The sequence below is a fragment of the Cervus elaphus genome, chromosome 9 (genome assembly GCF_910594005.1).
Source record: "Cervus elaphus chromosome 9, mCerEla1.1, whole genome shotgun sequence".
NCBI classification, from domain to species: Eukaryota; Metazoa; Chordata; class Mammalia; order Artiodactyla; family Cervidae; genus Cervus; species Cervus elaphus.
Window position 1 is genome coordinate 66,485,336 of NC_057823.1, and position 19,468 is coordinate 66,504,803.

General features: G+C 48.9%; 1 protein-coding gene across 2 annotated transcripts in view; it reads left to right on the forward strand.

The window, feature by feature from the left end:
* Nucleotides 1–19,468, forward strand: part of GALNT10 (polypeptide N-acetylgalactosaminyltransferase 10) — a 215,968-nt gene that overhangs the window by 6,823 nt on the left and 189,677 nt on the right. Inside the window, exon 1 of one of the 2 annotated variants that reach the window (XM_043913370.1) lies at nucleotides 15,001–15,315. The exons of the other annotated variant lie outside the window; for it this stretch is intronic. Coding sequence (XP_043769305.1) covers nucleotides 15,214–15,315 — 102 coding nt within the window. The 5' untranslated portion in view covers nucleotides 15,001–15,213. Of the gene's footprint in view, nucleotides 1–15,000; nucleotides 15,316–19,468 lie in introns of those variants that run through there. 2 annotated transcript variants of the gene reach the window in all.

Below are 19,468 nucleotides of genomic sequence, written 5' to 3' on the forward strand. Positions count from 1 at the left end.
GCTGCCCTCTGCTGAGTATAGATAGTAGAGAGAAGGGGGAAAGCAGGCCCATTTTTTCCTTCCCTTGGGTTCTGAGAGAATTCTGAGCTTCAGATGCTAAATTGTCTTCAGATGGTAGAAACCACAGTATGAAATGACACTGACAACATGGTGATGATGTGGATGATAATGAAGATAATAATGTTAATGATAGTGATTAACAGCAGCTACTGTTTGTTTAGCTGTTTAGCACTTATTCTGCTAGATGTTGGACTAATAAACCCTTTACCTGTGCATCTTGTTAAGTACTCACAGTTATAAACAGGTGGGAACCAGTGAAGGCATGGAGGCTTACAGAGGTGCAGATATTTGTCCAAGGATGCACAGCCTGTGGTTGCTGAACTGGTATTTGAGCCCATGAGTCTCTGACCCAGAGCTGAGACCAATCAAAGGCCCTGCTTTCCATGCCGCCCCTCCACCCCGAGATCTGTGCAGAGGGGAGAGACCATAGCTCTTAGACTGAACTTCCTCGGTGGCAGAGAATGAGCCCACAAGGTCACTTGGTGACCTTGAAGAGGAGCCTTCATCCTACCCTGCTGAAGCCCCATTGGCAAAGTGACTTCCCAGTCCCCCTAGATTGAGACTCTGGGGGACAGTGTGTAGGGCTCTAGTTTTGGAGCTACACTGCCTGATTCACATCCTTACCCTTGGGCAAATCACCGGACCTCCATGCTGGGGATTCTTGGCCTGTAAAATGGGCATCATGTTAACTGTATAGGGGTGGGCATTCTGAGGGTTAGATGAGTCACTGCAAGTGGAACCCTGAGCACCAGGCCTGGTACAGAAAGCACTCAGTGAATGTGGTACCGCTGCTACTTGTGGGTGGTGCCTGGCTCAGAGTTAGGGATCCATTCTTCGTGGCCTCCCTGTGGCAGAAGTAGGGAGGGATGCTTACATTGTCATTGTGTGGAAGGTGGATAGGTGGTCGGCCTCATGGCACAGACATCACCGTGGAGCAGGGCCAGATATGTCTCTAATTATTATTTGGGGATGGGAGGAGGTCATGCATGCACAGGCTTCTCTGTGTACCCCACTCCCTGACTCTTTGGAATCTGAAGTAATCATTGGCTATGCCTACCCACTTTCTCACTTGGAAGAGTACAGATCCTCTGCATCCATCTAGGTAATATTATGAGCCACTTCCAGGAAGCATTCTTTGGTTCCTCCAGCCGCCAAGAGTCGCTCGCCCTGCCTTAGTTCCCCTGAGCCTTGGCATTCTCTGCCTGCTTAGACCAGAGGCCCTTCCAGGAAGGCATGGTCTTGTCTGTCTCTGTTTCTCCCTCCCTGCCCCTGTCCATGTGTTCCATGAGCCTCTGGACCTCCATGTACCTGTTCCCTTGCCTCTGACACCCTTCGTCCCTGCCACCTGGCCCCTAAACCCAAATCACCCCTGCTGGGACAACTTTAGGAAGCAAGTCTCTCCTCTGAACCCTTTATGGAAGTGTATCATGCAGCGTAGCCAGCGTTTTTGATCTGTCCAAACCATCTGCTCCTGAAAGCAGGAACGAACCTCCATTCTAGTCACCCTCTCTTGATTGCCCTAAGTATTTGCTGAGGGACTGAGGAGCAGGCAGGTGAGTGAGTGATGTGTGCATGCTAGGTGACTGATGGCCGGGTCCAGGAAGCCTGGCTCTTTTGGAACTGCAGGGCGCTTCAGCATCCCCTAGGAGCCCGTTAACAGTGGAGGCTCCAGGGCCCACGCCCAAGGAGCCAGCTTGAGCTTGTCTGGGGTGGGCCAAGGAGCTGTGTATTCAATAGATCCTGCTCAGAGTACAGCAGGGAAATCTCTCCGCCCACATCCCCAGCTTGTCAGCACCCCCAGAAGGCGGACCTGGCTTTCCTTCCCAGGTGCTCCCTCCTTTCCTCCCAGGAACGCTTTGAACAGCTATTCCTGGGGAGTGCATTTATCTGCACTTTCTCCGAGTTGCCACCAGTTCTCCCTGAGGGACTCTGGTGTCTGTTAATAGTGGCACAGTGTCAAATGCAGACAGCTCAGAGTCCGGGATTGGCATCCGATCTGAGCCATGCACTTTGCAAATCACTTTGCAGTGAGGGGCACGGACTCTCTGGGGCACTAATGCTCCACTTTCCATTGGTGCCTGTGATCTGCCGCCCTTCCAGGATGGGTGCTGTGCCATCCTGCTGTGGGGGTAGGGGTGAGATGCCCACAAAGGGGGCAGGTACTAAACTCAGGGCCTTCCTGGGGAGGGATCACATCATGGAGACCCTCAGGGCCTCTCCCTTGATCTGGAGAGAGCATGCAATTGTGAACCAGCCCCCTGATTCCCAGGCCCAGCTCCCCTTGCTCCTAAAATGAGCACAACCAGCACTGCTTCCTCATGTCATGGTGATGATTAAATTACGTTAAAGATGAGAATATGAACAGAGAGGTTCCCTGACACATCCAGGGCCGCAGAGCTGGGAAGTGATGGAAACAGGATTCCAGCCCAGGTGTCTCCCCGGAGCGGAGCAGAGCGCACAGCCTGAGGCTTCTTCCTGCTGCCTCGCCACCCAGTGTACCTCTGACCCTGGGTGACTCCATCCTCTTCTCCAGACAGGAGGAGGCCGCAGAGGGAGGTTATCGTGAGCCCCACGAGCCTGGTTCTTGGGTCATGTGTTGGCTCTGGAATGCTCTTCCGTGAGCCGGATGCCTCCGTGCAGCGTTGCAGCAGGTCCCACAGCCACCTGGGAGCCTCACTCCTGGGCAGCTTCCCCCAAAGCCTAGTTAACCAGGGTTGTGTGTTTGGGCTGGTCCACCTCCTGGAGGAGGAGAGGCCAGAGCTGTGGAGCAGAGGGGCCTGGCGGGGCTTTGGAGGAAGGGGTTTCTTAAAGGCAGTAGGTTGGAAACATCTGGTGGCGGAGTGTGCATGAAAATTACTTCCTGCTGCTGAAGCACATTGTATGTGCTCAACTGAAAACTGTAATTTTTGCATGTCTCCTCCTGAGTATTGATCAGAGTCCGCTGCTGACAGTTAAAATGTGTACATGTATGCACGTCTATTTGTGAAATAACCAGTTTCTAAATTTGGCACCTAACTTTAGTGAAAAGTTAGTGTCTTTTGTGTTTTTGGGACACCAGGGGCTATAGTTTCAATTCCTAGTTGTTCTATTGGTAATAAACCTTAATGGCTGTCTCCTTCAGAGAATTTCTTTTATGACTTTATTTCACCTTTGTACTATATTACTTAAAAAAAAAAAAACAAAAAACATTTTACACGGTGCTTTATTGGAGTTTGCAAACTGGTGGCCTGTGGGCCACATGTAGCCTAAAGGTGTGTTTTGTGTGGTTCACCCAATGCTGGCCCATGGATGGTTGGGTGTCTCTATTTTTAAATGTTAGTAAGTTGTCAGTACCTAAAACATTGAAATACTTCACATTTTTAACAATTTTCTTTTCGTGCTCTTGGGAAAGAACGGAAGAGTCTAGCATCACAAAAAGTGGCTACATCTGGGAAGCAGCTGCCCCTCTAGACAGGCTCCAGCTCTTGAGTTGACCGCCACCCCCCACCACACTTTGTGATCTCAAACCTGGCTTCTTCACCTTTTCATGTAACTGCACTGGTCTCTGGGGACACTTGAGTTTGGGCGCCCTGCTTTATAAAACTTGTGTTCAGTTTGTTCTCTGTCTCATGGCAGAGGCAGGATGGAGTTTATGGTCCCCACTTGACAGATGTGACAACTGCAGTTCAAAGAGCATAAATGAGCAAGTAAGCTGAGGTTGGTCTTTCTGAGTGTAAGCCTAATGCACTTTCCAGGGGAGTGAAAACGTGGTTACTTGGAAATGTAAAATATAAGCCTTAGGCTCTTGAACAGACTCAGTTAAGTTTCTATCTGAATGACTCCTGCTCTGTGTGAGCCTAGGAACCACTTGCCTTGCCTCTCTGTCTCTCTAGAGGTTCTGAATTTGAGGTCCACCCAGTCTAACATAGTTCATTCCCGCTGTGTCAGGGGCCGCCGTTGGTTCATTAGAACTAATGTGAACAGAGTCTACTGTGTTTTCTGCCTGTGTTTCTTGGCATGTTAGGGAACCCCAGTATGTACATTCCTGTTATAGGGGGTGTTTTAGGAGTCTGTGAAATGAGAGGAAAGACACTTTTCCCAGCAGAAACAGCCTTTGGGAGGGGGGCCCTCAAAGGCATCCAGGGGCTTTTCTGGAAAAGAGAGCCTGTGTGAGGGCGGTTCACTGAATGCAGCCACCCGGGTCTCTGAGTAAAGGGGTCTATACCACAGAGGTAGCTGCAGCTCCGGCCAATCCTCTCCCCTCCCCACCGACCCTGCCCTGGCCCCTTTCAGGAACCTTCCCTTGGTGGTTCTAGGTGGCTGCTGGTAGGGCGGTGGAGGGTGGAGGTAGGGGCCAGTCCTGGGCCGAGAGTTCCGTGTCTCTCTGCCCTGGCTCCTCAGCGGTAGTGCTGACCCCCACTGATCATTGCAGTCTCGCTGCCCGCTGTGCGCTGTGCCCGTCTTCTCTCCCCCCTGTACTGAGTGCTCTTCTTGTTCGGTCAGGTGGGTTCTTTACCACTGTGCCACCTGGGAAGCCGCTGAGTGCTCGTACTGCGCTCATTTTGCAGATGGCAAAACAGGGGCGCAGGAAGCATGAGTAACTTCTCAGGTCTGCAGAGGAAACGCGTGGTAGGACCCGGACTCACACTTCCGACTCTCAAACCTTGCTTAACTGCCTCTTAATTACCCTGTTTCATTGACGCCCGTGGCAAGTCATTTGACCTGTCTTCGCCCTGATTTCCTCACCTGTAAAGTGGGGATAATAGCTTCCTGGCACGTGAGCCGAGGACAGGTACAAGAGCCTTGTCAGCTTTCAGACCTGGAACTCTTCCTGCACCCCTCCCTTTGGGCCGTTGCCAGGTTTTGCCATCTGCTGGGTTAGCTTTCCCACTGGGAAGGCCAGAGTCAGCCCCACACATCTGGGGTGCACCTCCCCTGACCTCCCTGTCCCCAGCCTGGATCCTGGCTGGGCCACTGCTCTTCCCCTCCCCTGGCAGTGGGAGAGGCGGTGGAGCCCTGCCAGGAAACAATAGGGCACATTAAAAAGGCTGCCAGGTGCCAAGAGAGATATTAAAGGGACATTTGATTGTTTTCACCCTAATTGTCGGGCTTTTGCTCTCTCTCTCTCTTTTCTCTGTAGCAGATAAGGGGACCACAAACCCGGGTGTGGGTTTCATCCCTTTGTGATTGAGGGAGCTCTCTTTGACTTTGGGTGTGATGCACCTCTTTCAGCCCCTCTGATTCTCAGCCCTCTCTTCTCTCTGTATGTCTCTCTTCCTCTTCCCCTGCCCGCTCCCCAGCTGTCCCCCCTCTGCCGTGTGTGGCTCTCTGAGCAAATATGATGAGAGATGAGACTGCAGAAGCCATCTGCCTACCACTGTGGAATCCACGATCCTAAGGGGGACTGTTTTTCATCTGCTCCATCTCTCTCAACTGCATCCCTGCCGAATGGTCAGCCATCATTGGCTTGAACACCTCCAGTGATGGGAGCTCACTTCCTTTAGCTGAGCAGAGTCCTAGATAATCTATTGCAGCTCAGGGTGGCCTAGAGGATTTCTCGAGTGTCCACTACCCATCTTTGCAGGCTTCTCTCAAATCTTTCCTTTCCCAGAAAGTCTTCTCTGACCTTCCTGTTAGAATTAATCTCTGTCGCTTGGAAATGCATATAGAATTTAATTTATACAACTTTACCGGCACGGATGTTGTCGTGCTCTTTTGCCATTTCTCTAGGCAGAGGGAAGTTATACTGAATGAGCTTTCCCAGCAGGACAGCTGAGAGGGCTTGCACTGGAAAGAACGGGTCCCAGAGAGCTGCCATGTGGGCCTGGGCCTCCTCCTGTCTAGACGTTCCACCCCCAAACGTGGCCAACGTATTTTATGTATTCTTGCAGTCCAGAGAATATTTTAGGCTTTACAGGCCTTACGGTCTCTGCCACATCTTCCCAGCCCTGTCATTTTAGTGTGAAAGCAGCTGAAGACAATATATAAATGAATGGACATACCAATAAAACTTTATTTGCAAAATCAGACAGCGGACTGGTTGGCAGGCCCAGGTTTGCTGACCCCTGTTCTGTTCTCTTCCTAGTAGAGGAAATGCCTTCAACTGCTGTGTGACCTTGGGCAGGTCTTTTTCCAAGGACCCCCATCTCCCATTAAATGGATGAATGGACTCCTATGGGTTGAATCTTGTCCCCCACCAAAGACATGTTGAAACTCCAACCCCCAGACCCTCAGTATGTGACCTGCTTGGAAATAGGGTCATTGCAGATATATTTGATTAAGATGAGGACATGCTGGAGCAGCATGGTCTAGTGTGACTATCTTGTGTAACTGACTGGAGTCCTGCTGTGAGAAGAGACACAGAGAGGGAAGACGCCGTATGGAGTCGGGGGCAGAGATGGGAGCTGTGCTGCCCTAAGCCAAGGAGGCCTGGAGCTGCCAGCCGCGGATGAGGCAGAGGCTCACCCTCCCCTGGAGGCTTTGGAGGGAGCGTGGCCTTGCCAACACCTTACTTTTGAATTTGTAGCCTCATACTGACTGACAGAGACAGTTTTTTTTTTTTAAGCCACATAGTTTGAGGGAATTCTTTATGGCAGCCCTGGGAGGACCATTTTCTCATCGGATTGTTTTCTGTGTGTCATGAGTGTGTTGGTGTGAAGATGGACAAAACACTGTTAGCGAAGGCAGAGATGATTGTCCTAATCTCTTCCAACTACTTCAACTCCTCTTTAGTTTATGGGGAAAATCCTTACTTCCTATGGAGGATTAGCTTATTACCCTGTACATATGTATTCTTTAGCTAAAGTCATTCTCCTTGTCAAGAGATCAGCATTTTCGTTTTTTTTTTTTTTTTAAAGGAAAAAAGAAAACCCACTTAGCCATTAGCCTTGAATACCAATAAGTAAACGTGTGTTACATTCTGCCTTTTACTTAACCGTATTGTCTTTCTTTTTTTTTGAGTTCCAACTACCCTGGTTTCAACAATTTATTTTTGTTTCTGGGCCCCCATTCTATTGATCTGGGGGGTGAGTGGGGGCAGTTATTACTATGTGATAGGTACAGAAAACAGCCCCTTCCTTCAGAGAGCTCCTGGTCTGTAGGGAACACAGGTTCACAGTGCTGTGGTACCCAAGGCAGAGCAGCCTAAATACGGTGGGCAGGAGGGGTCAGCCAGGCACTGTGTGGCGCCAGGAGGAGCTCAGGAAGGCTTTCTGAAAGGAGGTGACTTTTAGGGTGGCCCTGGGACGGCGGAGTCTGGTGGGCTGCTGTCTATGGGGTCGCACAGAGTCGGACACGACTGAAGCAGCTTAGCAGCAGCAGCAGTGAAGAAGGTTAGGAATTTGGTGAAAGCGCCATGTAGGAATTGAAGTCTGTCAGGTGGCAGAGTCACCGAACCTTTGGATGCTCAGTAGAGAGTAACTGCAAGGAGTGACGGCTGGGTCACAGGGGCTCTGCCTGGGAGGCCCGACCTCAGGACATGGGGAAGCTGGGGATAGAGTTTTCACAGATCACCTTGACCGGATCCAAGGTGTGCCTCGGAAAGGTGAATGTGGCAATGCAGAAAGCACCGGAGCCCAGAGCACCAGGTGGAAGTCTATGGGAGTGGAGGGAGAATGAGTCCATTCATTCATCTGCTACACCCTGCTGTGGGCCAGCCACTGTGCCAGGAAGCGAGACCACCAAGATGCCTGACTCACAGCCCCCGAGCTTCAGACACTCATGAAGATAACTCCTCTGCAGGCTGCTTTGGTAAGACACAGTCCTAAGCATTTTACATACATGATTGTTCTTAATCTTCACAGCAACTCAATGGCCAGCACACTATAAACATCCCCATTTTATAGATGAGGTCACTCAGCACCAAGGACATGAAATGTTGCCCCCCAGTCTACAGCTGGTCACTGACGGAGCGGCGGCCGGCCTGCAGGGTCCTGAACTTTCACCACTATGCCAGCTGCATCTCTCGGGATCCAGTGGGATCGCCCTGTGGTCACACAGGTGCAGGGTTCTGTGTGAGCTCACAGGAGAGCCAGTTAACCTGGATAGGCAGGGGGGTGGAATAAGGAAGACTTCCTGCAGGAGGGACTCATGACCTAAGTCTTTGACAGCAGAACAGGGCTGGGGAGGGGTGAGGAGCACAGGGGTTCCCAGCAGAGGGGAAGCACAGCCGGAAGCCTGGAGTGGGGAAAACCACGTGGTGTGTACAGGGTCTCCTGAGTTCAGTGTTGTTGGCCTCTGAAAATAAAGCCAGGAATGGGCCTGGAAGAGGCTGGGATGCTGGTGGGGCCAGGTCCATAGGCTGGATTCTAAACAGTGGTTCCCAGAGATGTGAAAGGTATTAGGCAGAGAAATCAGGTAATCAGATTTACTCTCTGATGAGTCCTGGAGATCTAGAGTTGAAAAAGACCTAGAAGTCATTTATGTCAGCCATTGTCAGATGTCTGCACGTGAGGCCAGGTGGGACAGGGCACTCCCAGGATAGCACTGCAGGGTCAGAGCACTCCAAGCCTGGGACGAGGCCCAGAAGACTCAGTCTGTGGTTCGCTGGCTTTGGGGCCTGTAGTTCTACTTCATCCAACATGTCATGAGCTAGCAGATTCTGACTGAATCCTGGAATATGCCCAGGCTGACTCTGTGCCAAACACCTGAAATTGCAGGAGGAAGGGTCTCTGCTCTGTACCCCAGGAGCTGGGCAGGTGGTTCCGGGGCTGGGTGGGGAGAGGATGCACAGTGGCCTTTGAGCTGATCTGTGTGCTGTCCCCTCTTAACCTCACTCCCTCCCCACTTCACCTGCAGAATTATGAGGTCACAGATTTACCTGGGTTTGAATCCCAACTCTGTGCTTTCCTACCTTTGAGACTTGGGGAAAGTTATTGAATCTCTTTGTTTTTCCTCTGTTAAAATTTTTATGTAAATCAGGATTAAATTAATTCATATACACAAAGCACTTGAAACAGTGCCTGGCATATAAAAAGTGGTACATAGATGCTGTTATTATGTCAGGTCCAGAATTTCTTAGCCTAACCCCAATTATGTTAGCCAAGGTCCAATGAGAGGAGAGAGAAACCACCTGGTGATCTGCACATGGAACTTGAGTATAAAGAACTGTTCACTGAGACAGGAGATTGGAGTAGTGAAGGATAGGCCACTGCGAAGTAAAGAGAGCTCTAAATATGTTCTGGAGAATGTGGGAGTAGCAGGTATAGGAGCATTCTGTACCCTTGGCAGAGATAGAATTCCTAAGGAAGAGCTCCCTCCTGGGCTGAGATGGAGCGCTCAGGGGAGATCCTCACCTTCCCTCACCCACCTTTCCCCCCTTGCTGAGATCTTGGTTTTGTTTTGGAGGGAACAGGTGTGCTTACTGAACAGCAGAGAAGTAGCTCTGGTGCCACACCAGCGAACCTTGCTGGAGGAGGCTGTTGGTGGTGGGGTAAGCAGTTCACTGTGGGGTAAGCTGTTCTTGGAGAGGTGTCTCATGGAGCACATTCAGCTACCAAACTGCCCAAGGGAGTAGGTGTTAAGGGGGAAGCTGCTGGTCACTGAAGCTGGATGACACAGAACGTGTGCTTGCTCCCAGAGCCTGGGCAGATCATCTGTCCCGTGGCCTGCCTTGCAAATACACCAAAACCAGGATGAAAACAAAAACAAAAAAGCCTTCCTCTTGTGTGTCTCTCTATCATCTACTCAACATCTCTCTAGCATCTGCTGATCGCTGTTAACATGTTATCTGCAAGGGAAAAATGTTTTTTTAAGGGCCCAGATCCTTTTTTGCGCAGCTGTCAAAGAAGGTAGATTTGAAGTCAAGAGGCAAGAAATTGACCAGTGGCACAAGAATCTTTCTGAATTGGGACAGTTAATATAGTGCACACACTGGATTCTGTACTAGCCCCAGCAGGGTCTCTGGTTGCTCCTTATAATCAGGACGCCCCCCCCCCCACCCCCCGCCGAGGCAAAAATGTAAGAATATTCACACTAAGTGAATAAATGAAGCTTATTAAATAGCCTCATGTCCATTCAGGTCAGGTTTTGTCATTAAACGAGTTACAAAAAAAGCTTTTGGATTCTGAAATCGAAGCTAAGGGATTGTTGACCCATATTATTTTCATTACCTTTCTCCACATAGCAGCCAGAGTGGTCTTTTGGAAATGTGAATTGTGCTACTGGCTCTCCCGGGACCCATCAGTGGCTTCCTGTTGTTCTGAGATACAGATTCTGGGCCACCCTCCACACTGCCACCTCCGCCCTCCATTCTACTGACCTTGAACAAGCCACACATTCTCCTGCATAGAGCCTTTCCACACGTCGTTCTCACTGCATGTCTTCCGGTTAAACTACCCCACCACACACACACATGCACACACGCACACACACACACATGCACACACACACGCACACGCACACACACACACACACACACGCACAAACGGCTTGGTTAACACTGCCCCACCTGTGATGTCTCAGCTTCACATGTCCCAACCTCAGGGGAGCTTTCTGATCCAAAACCCCCACCACCCACCTGCACACCCACCAACTCGCACTCTACTCAAAACTTTTTTTCTTTAAAGGGTTGTAGTTTGTGATGATGAAAATAATAATTAGTGATTAGTGATTAATTAATACGTCTCCCTACCACACCATCTACATCCACCATCTCCCTACTACTATTACAATCTTGGACATGAGTTTGAGTAAACTCTGGGAGTCGGTGATGGACAGGGAGGCATGGTGCGCTGCAGTCCATGGGGTCGCAAAGAGTCGGACACGACTGAGCGACTGAACTGACTGACTACACCATTAGCACCCTGAGGACAGTGGCTGTGTGTTTTCTCCCTCATTATTTCATCCCCTGTACGTTCACACAGTGCCTGATGTGACATATGTGATCAGTGAGAAGATGAACAAGCAATCCTGGATTGAATCCTGAACTAGAAAAAAATTAGCATAAAGGGCATTATTTAGAACAATTGGCAAAATTTGGATATTGATTGTAGACAATAATGTTCTGTCAGTGTTAAATGTCCTGCTTTTGATGTCATTAGTCGTAGTAAATACACACCAAAGAATCTTGGAATCAAGGATTCTTATGTCTTCAACTTTCTCTCAGATGTTTCAGAAAAAAATTATGGATAGATAGGGAGAGGGGGAAAGAAAGGTAAGAAGAATGTGGGAAATATTGACAGCAAACATGGATGAAAGATTCACTGTGCATTTCTTCTCTGTAAATTTGAAAGTGTTTGACAACAAAACAAAACGTTTTTTAAAATGTGCTGAATAGAAATTAATGAACATAAGGGCAAAAGGATGCTAGGTGGAGGACCCCCTCCCCCCAAGTGTGAAGGCCAGAGGGCAGGAGTGGGGCTTGATCCCTTTAGGGAACTTTGAGGAGGCTTTGTAGCTGGATGTGTACTGGGGCTGAGGAGGGACCAGGTAGGAAGGGAGCCGGAGCTCTCACTGGTCAGCCTGAGGGACTAGAGTGCTCAGCCCGTCAGCCAGCCTTCCCTTGAGTTGTCCACACCTTCCTCTCACCTCCCCCTCGACTTCCACGTGGAGACTACTGAGCAAAAGCCTGAAAGCATGAAACCTGGGTCTCCTATCTGATTTTTCTTTTAGTTTAGTAACAGTGAAGCTCTCATCCAAGTATGAGGATTACTCCTTCTCCCCTAAAACTGTGAATTTCCTGCTGTCTGCCTGTGTTGAACTCACCATGTGGTGCCTGTTTTGATTTTATATTACCGTATAACAAATTATCCCAAAGTGTGGTGGCTTAACACAACGCTGATTACCTCACAGCCTCTGGGGTTCAGGAGTTTGGGCTTAGCCGAGTGGTTCTGGCTCACCAGTTTGCAGTCAAGACGATAGCTGGGGCTGCAATCCCGTGAAGTCTTGACCGGGATTGAGAAGTCTGCTTCTGAGGTGGCTCATTCACCTGGCTGTTGTTGGGAGGCCTCAGCTCCTCCCCGCCTGTACCTCTCCATAAGGAAGCTTGGGTGTACTCACTGCATAGAAGCTTGCTTTTCCCAGAGCAGGTGTTCTGAGAGAGAGAGAGCAATCTGGAAGCCACGAACCTTCTATGACTTAGTCTCTGAAGTCACGCGTTGTCACTGACGCTTTATTCTCTTAGTGAGAATGAGTCAGTAAGTTCAGCCTACTTGCAAAGAGAGGAGAATTAGCCCCCGCCTTTTGAGGGGAGCATGAAAGAAAACTATCGTACAGTTCGTGAAGGCCCTACTGGGTGCTTGGCATTGTAGGTGGTGGAAGGGATCCAAGGCATGGATCATTCTCTCCTCTGGATGTTTTCATCTGTTTAGGGAAGTAAGATGTGCTCTGAAACTGGTCATAAGAACCAGGATATCCATGGCAAACGAAGTCAGAATTGATAGCAAAGCAGGGCCCTTTATAGCAGGTGACACCAGGCCTGGGCCTTCAGGGTGAACAGTAATTCCCTTGGTTCTTGACCCTGACGGTCAGCACCATTGTCCATTACAGAGAATACTGATGGTAGCATTTGGTATTTTCACCGTGATGGGCTCTGGGCCAAGCAGGACTGCCATATAGCACATCTCCATGTGTGAATAGCATTCCTTGGAACTGTGAAACGAGGCATTCCTGATGCTGAGTACCTCATTTATTGCTTTGAACATTCTTACAGTGTTATTGATATTATTCCCATTTTACAGATGACAAGGGTAAATTTAGAGAGGTTAAATGACTTCTGTAAGATCATGCAGCTGTAAATGGCAGGGGGTTAAGACCACAGGCGCTGTAGGCTTAAATTCCAGCTCCCTTATTTTATAGCTTTAGAGCCTTAAGCAAGGGACTTTAACCTTCCTGTGTCTCAGTTACCTCATCTGTAATATGCGTATAAAACTATTTAATGTTCTCCACTCAGTGCCTGGCATGGGGTCAGTATTAGCTATCACTGCTCTCATTATCAGCTCAGATAGGCAGCTGTGCTGTCCTCAAGTTCTTCCCATTAGTTTGTTATAAAGGGTTGAGATGAGAAACGCAAGTGGTAGCTACAGCCACGCCCTCTTGTGCAGGGACCATGAATTTGAATGGAAAGCAACTTATCCGGGCTAAGCATGCCAGCAGGGCTTAAGTGACTGTTTCCAATTTCCGCTTTATTTCCAGGATAAAGTGAATGCTTCAAGAGGAAAACCTGCCCACTGACTCCTCTGTGTCGGAGGAGGGCCAAGGGGTGGCGGAGCTGGGTTTAGAGGCTAAAATAGAGTTGGCAACTTTCTTGGGAAGTGCTTTCCCTGTTGAGAAGCAAGGAGCACTGTATTGGATCTAGGTCAGGATAAAAGTCTGTGCTATGTGCCCTTGAGCCAATTACTAAACCTTTCTGGGCTCCAAGGGACTCTTACTAGACGAGCTTGGCAACCTCTCCTCTCCAGGGTTCTCCATCAGCAAGAAGGTGGAGAGGGTGTTTTGAAACCCATATAACTCAGGTGCTAGCCGTTGGGACTCTTCATTCTCTTCCAAACAAGTCTGGAGGAATTGTGGGTACTTTAAGTACCTGCAATACAGAAAGGCTGTTTGATAGAAGTCACTCCCCCTACCACCCACACCCCTTTGCTAAAACATTCTGGAGAAAAATCAGTTTCAGTCTTAATTCTGAGGATCAAAACAGCTTCCAAACAAAATCAAGAACCAGGTGGATCTCCTTTTGAAAATCCAAACCTGATCCTGAACCTACGGGACTTATCTTTTAGAATTAACCTTTTTTTTTTTTCCTTCTTTAATGATTTGACGTTTGTCTTCTGTGCCAGTTTGTTATGGAATTCATCCGAATGTTTCATTCACTGTGATCTCAGAAGCAGTGTGCGCTCACGCAACGCCCCCCCACCCACCCCGCCCCGTGGGAACAGCAGAACCTAACTTTGAAAAAAAAGTCTTCCTCTTTTCATTTTCTCACTTTGGACTAAAGTGCTTCCTTTTTTGTAAACTTAAAAAAAGGCTAATTTTTTTCTTTTTAAAATTTGGATGTGCATGAACCAATTTTTAGAAAGATTACTGCACATCTCAGTGTCCATCACCCCCCTGAGGCTCTGAGTGAGTCTCTGAGTCATCTGGTAGCACAAAGTGATGGGCCAGGTGTCTGGAGTCTCCTCAGTGTCTCTCCTCCATTTTCTCCTTGTTAAATTGTACTGACGGTGAGATGAAAGGGGGAGAGGCTGAGGGGAGAGGAGGAGGAGGAGGAGGAAGTGAAAATGTCAGCCAGGAGCCTGGGGCTGTCAGCGATTTCTGCTCCCCAGCTGTCTGACCAAAGAGCAATTACCTAAGCTTGGAGCCCTCGTCCCGTCTCTGAAACGGGGATAATGACAGCAGTTGCTGTGTCTCAGGGCTGTGGCCATGATTACCTGAGGAAATGTATGTGGGAAAAATTCGTGATAAATGCCGTTATACTCTTGTTGGTGCTGAAATAGGATCGTGTACATGTGTAACTTGTGTGATTTTAAAAAATATATTTTTCAAGGGTTGCTTTTATTTGTAGAAACAGAGTTTGAGTCGGAAGGGAACCTTAGGAATCTCTCAGTAGGATGTCTCACCCCGGGGAGGCGTCCTCTCCGAAGCAGCCTTCAAAGGTAGTCGTCTGGTCTTTGCTTGAATAGCTCCAGGGACGTGGAGGTCACCACCTCTCCCTTTTCTTCGTTCTCTTCATCACCCCAGTGCTTTCATTCTTCCAAATACAGGATAGGCAAGTGATTTTTCTTTTCCCTAAGATAGACAGCAGAAGAATAATGTCACGGTTAAAAATGAATGAGCGTGCCGTGGCATGCATTATGTAGATCTGCCGTCTTTACACATGGCTGCTGCAGGTATATTCGCTGCTCCCTAAACCATCTGAATTGCTTGTTTGGGGGGATCTGGTGTTATCTTTACCAGAAGCTACTCAGTTATGAGGACTAAGCCTCGCAGCTGGCGGAGTTCCGAGCAAGGCCCCCTTTGCTTTGAATTCCTTTCTTTTTTTCAGCTGGGGGTTTTTCTAGCTCTAGGTAGATACAGATTTATCTGAGAAGTACAGTGTGTGGCAGTAATGGTTACTCTCTCTCCTTTCCCTCTTCACTTTTTCCTCTGAAATAGGAAAACAGGGAACACTTGGTGGATAGCCCCTTGGTCTCAGGCCTGCTTCTGCCACTAGTGTTTTCAGGCCTTTCTGTTTAGGATGTAATGATGAGGACGCATGGGCCGGAGCTGGGACCACCTTCAGAGATCATCTCCAGCCAGCGCTTTGCAAACTGTGGAAGTCCACCTGGGTGCTTCAGGCATTCGGTAAACATTGTTTCAAATTGTCTTGATTGTTTTTAAAGCTGTAATAATACGGGGAAAAAAAAAAAAACCCACTCATTTGTGTTTTATACTACCTTTTTTCATGTACAAGGTTACCAGCTTATTCTTCCAACATCTGTTTAATTGAAGAGAATCCTGACATTGTAGGGCAGGTTGTGTTAAAAAAAAAAAAAAGTCATCTACTATCCACTACATCAGAAAAGTTTTCTCAACATTGGGAAACTAAAGTGAAACAGAGAAACGGTTCTTTGAGGCAGGTGTAAGCTGCAAGCTGTTGCCTCTTAACTCCTGAGGTCAAATTATTTGTATTGATCCAAACCTCATTTGTCCTCACTGGTTAACTTCACGGTAAAAAAATGCTGTTAACTTGAAAATTTTAAGTTTATGATACTAAAATGTAAATTCCTGGCTTAGACTTTACTCACTGAAAACCTACCACCCTTTCAAAAAACATAGAACTGGCATCCCTTAGTGGAGTTTGGGTTCTCTTTTAGTCCATCATCACTTACTTATTTAAAATTGGGTCCCAGGTAGGTTGGATAACTACATGATACTTACATTAGAAGACCTGCCTGTTGGCAGCTACATTTATATTTTCATGTTCATGTCCAGGCTACTCATTTTCACTTGTGAGTGGACCCTGGCAGATTTTTCCTTTCTAAATTTTGTTGACCTCTGAAAGAGAAAAATTCCCCTCTCCTGTCCTCATGGATGAGAAATTCTTTCCTCTGTCCAGCACCAGGTGGTGAGGCTTTAGTTATAAGGATGTAACCTTTTACCTCCTGTCCCAGTTTCTTTCCCATGCACTCAGAGCCCTGTTGGGCAGTTTGCCCTTAAAAGCCACTCCAGCAGCCATGGAGCACCTAGGATGAGGACTAGATCATGCCCAGGCCTCCTGGAGGCTGAGCAACCCCATTTCCTCCCTCTTCCTGCTCTCACTGGGTCACTTTCCCCACCTACTGGTCTGTTAGACCTCCCTGCTCTCACTCCTCTCCTTCCCAACCTTTGTGAACCGCAGTGGCTCTGCATCCCAGTGATCTGATGGAGCCCACGGTTTGTATATTCTGTGAGCCCTGAGGAAAACGAGGCTTTCACCAGCCTTCCTGCTCACAGGGTGTGTGGCAGGGGCAGGGGCAGTGGGGGTGGAGGGCCTGCCGCCTCTCCCCTTGGGGTTGGTGTCTGTGCTCCTTAACGTTTCCGCACCCCAGCCTTGTCTATTGGCATGTCTGTCCCCCTCCTTTCTCATGCCAGCAAAGCCGGTAGGAGATGGAGAGAATTCCAACTTGCCTTCTAAATAAATAAAATCAGTGAAAGTTCCCACAGTTAGTTCCACAGTCAGCGCATCCCTCCTTCCTTCCCCCCCACCCCCGCATCAAAACAGATCTGGTTAGGGGGCCTCTCCCTCCAATATCACCTCTTCCTCTAGCAAATCACAGCTCAGCAGGCATAAGTGCCTGGATTTTAATTTTGGCTCTGTCATTTGTTATGGTTGTGTGAAACCTCAGGTAAGTTGGTTCATCTTTTTGAGCCTCAGTTTTTTCCCCTGTGAAATGGAAATAGTTACCACTGTCATAGACATGCTGAAGGTCATCGTGAGACCGTGCAGTCAGGAGGGCTGTGCCTGGCCCTTTGTAAGGGCTCAAAAACAGCTGTTAACTTTTTGGTGATGGTTAGCCTCTGGAGCCTGTTTTCCTTTCTACTAATAAACTGCCCAGTTTTAATTTACCTGTTTTACGCTGGATAGAAATGTTGGGGGTGAGGCTGGAAGAAAGGGAAGCATGCCACGGGCTTTGTCTCCTCTGCTCCTCCTGCCACCTCCCTTCCCTGTCCTGGCCTGGCCCTCCTGTTTGATCAGGAGCAAGGCGGTCCCACCTCCCACAAGCAGAGCAGGGCCTCGGCTGTGCACTGGCTGCACATTCAGCCCTCTTGGAACGGGCGTTTTCAGCCAATGTTTCCTAGCAGGCTCTGGGTATCTTCTCCCTCCCCACCTTGTAGGTCCCTTCTCTGATTTCAAAAGCCCTCCCAGGACTTCACGATGAAACACTTCCACCCTGGGCAAATCGTTTTCATTGAATTCTCCAGTTCGCTGTCTCCAGCGCTGAAGAGAGACATTTTAATTAATTACAGTCCCCGTGGGCTCAGGGATCAATAGCAGTAAAGAGCCATGGGATGAATTCCTAGCCTCCGCTGTTTCCAGCTCTCTCGTTGACCTTGCACCAGTTGTTCCAGTCCCCTGGGTCTCGGTTTACACCCTTCTAAAGTGGGAGTGCTTTTTTTCCTGGAGCACCGGGAGCCTCCAAAAAGGTGTGGTGAACGGAAGCTTGTAAACTGTAGAGTGCAGGCCACAAATAAATGATTACTGAGATTGTATTTATATTTGCATCAGGGATGATTCTCTTCTGAGCCATTTCTAGAACTTTGTGGCTTTTGCCTCTTGATGCCTCAAGTCCAACTGGCAGTTTTCTGAGCCTGAGAGAAACAAGCAGCCCAGGCAGAATAAGGCAGGCGGGTGTGTAGAGAGGGTCCTGCTCTCCCAGCCCTAAGTTTCTCCTACAGGCAAGAGTGATCATACTGGTGGGACGTGGGATAAGAAGCCAAAGTCTGGGATTTTCCTGAGAGTCCTGGTCCCTGACCTTTCTGACAGTCACTGCTCTGGCCACTTCTGGCACCGAGCCTTCCCAGTCACCAACAAAGCCTTGTTTATTGCAGCCTCCTCTTCCTGCACTGTATTCTACACACAGCAGCCAGAGTGATCTTTCTGACGACATTCAAATCAGGTCCTGTCCCTAACCCTGCTCTGAGCGCTCCCACGGCTTCCCACAGCCTTCAGGATAAAATCCCCAGTTCTTGGTGTGGCGGCCCAGGCCCTGCATCCCCTGGCTCTGTCAGCTTCTCCAGTCACCATCTCCTGCTGTCCCTCTGCCGGCTCCCTGGGGTCCAGCATAGCCCACCCAGTTCCCAGACACACGTTCCCCACCTAGCCCCCAGGCCTTGGACATGCTACTGGTTGGAAATGCCTCTAGCAGGTCCTCCACATGCTTCAGGTCTTTGCTGAGATGTCACTTCCCCCAGCAGACCTCCCTGACCTCCCTGTCCTCCTCAGTCTGGGTAGGTTCCCCTGGCACCCTGAGCTGGTAGATGTCGTGGCCCCATCTGTATCCCAGGACAGTCGTCCCTTTCCTTGACAGTTTCCTTTCCCCTTGCCTACCCCCTCCTCCCAGGGCGTGAGTCCCTTGAGAGCTGTGCATGTGTGACTCGGTGACCCCGGCCCCCGGTGTGCCTCCTGCCAGAGTGCGTGCCAAATGATGGAGTCAAGAGTCGACTTAGAATGTGACCATTGGATGAGAAATCTGGAGGAACGGGATCCCCTGACCACTTGTCAGGCTCCGTCTTCCTGACCCACCCCAGCCCAGATGTGGAATTTCTGTGGGAGTGCCAGGAATCTGCATGCTTAACAAAGCACACACCCAAGTGCTTCTGATGCAAGTTTGAGGTCCTCCCAGCGATCGGGTTTTTTTGCATTTTGCAAAACAGAAAAGTGAGATCCGGAGACAGATAGTCAGTGACTTCGGCAAGATTCAGTCCCCACCCCAACCCTCCCTTGTCTCTCAGTCTCTCTCTCTCTCTCTCTCACACACACAATTTCTGTGAGCTGAAGTAGGTCCAGTACGTTTTTCACTCCCAAAATGCTGATCTTCAGGAAAGCCACGGGAAGCACCCGAGAGGGAATTTTTGTCTTTTGTCCCTATTCTTGCCTTAGATCTAAACTAAGAAAACTTGGCATGTTTTTATTTTCTTTCCATAAAAAGTACCTACCTCAGAATATGGGCTACTTATTTTTAAAATTTGAAACAATTACTTTCACTCCAAGATGTGTGTAATTTTTTTAAAACATAGGAAATCCCTGAGGTTTCATTTTTCCTTTTCAGAAGTGATTTGTAAGAGAGTACAAATTATCCTGCCTGACGCCTATTTTTATCCACGTGGGGATGCTGAGAGTGAACGGGGAGGACATATTTACTGTTGCTTAGAGTACCCGGTGACGCTGCCTCTCTTTAAAGCTCACTAGAGAGAAGCCGTGTAGCAGCAACTTGTGTTTGTAATTCATTCGACCTGCTCATTAGGACAGAACAGG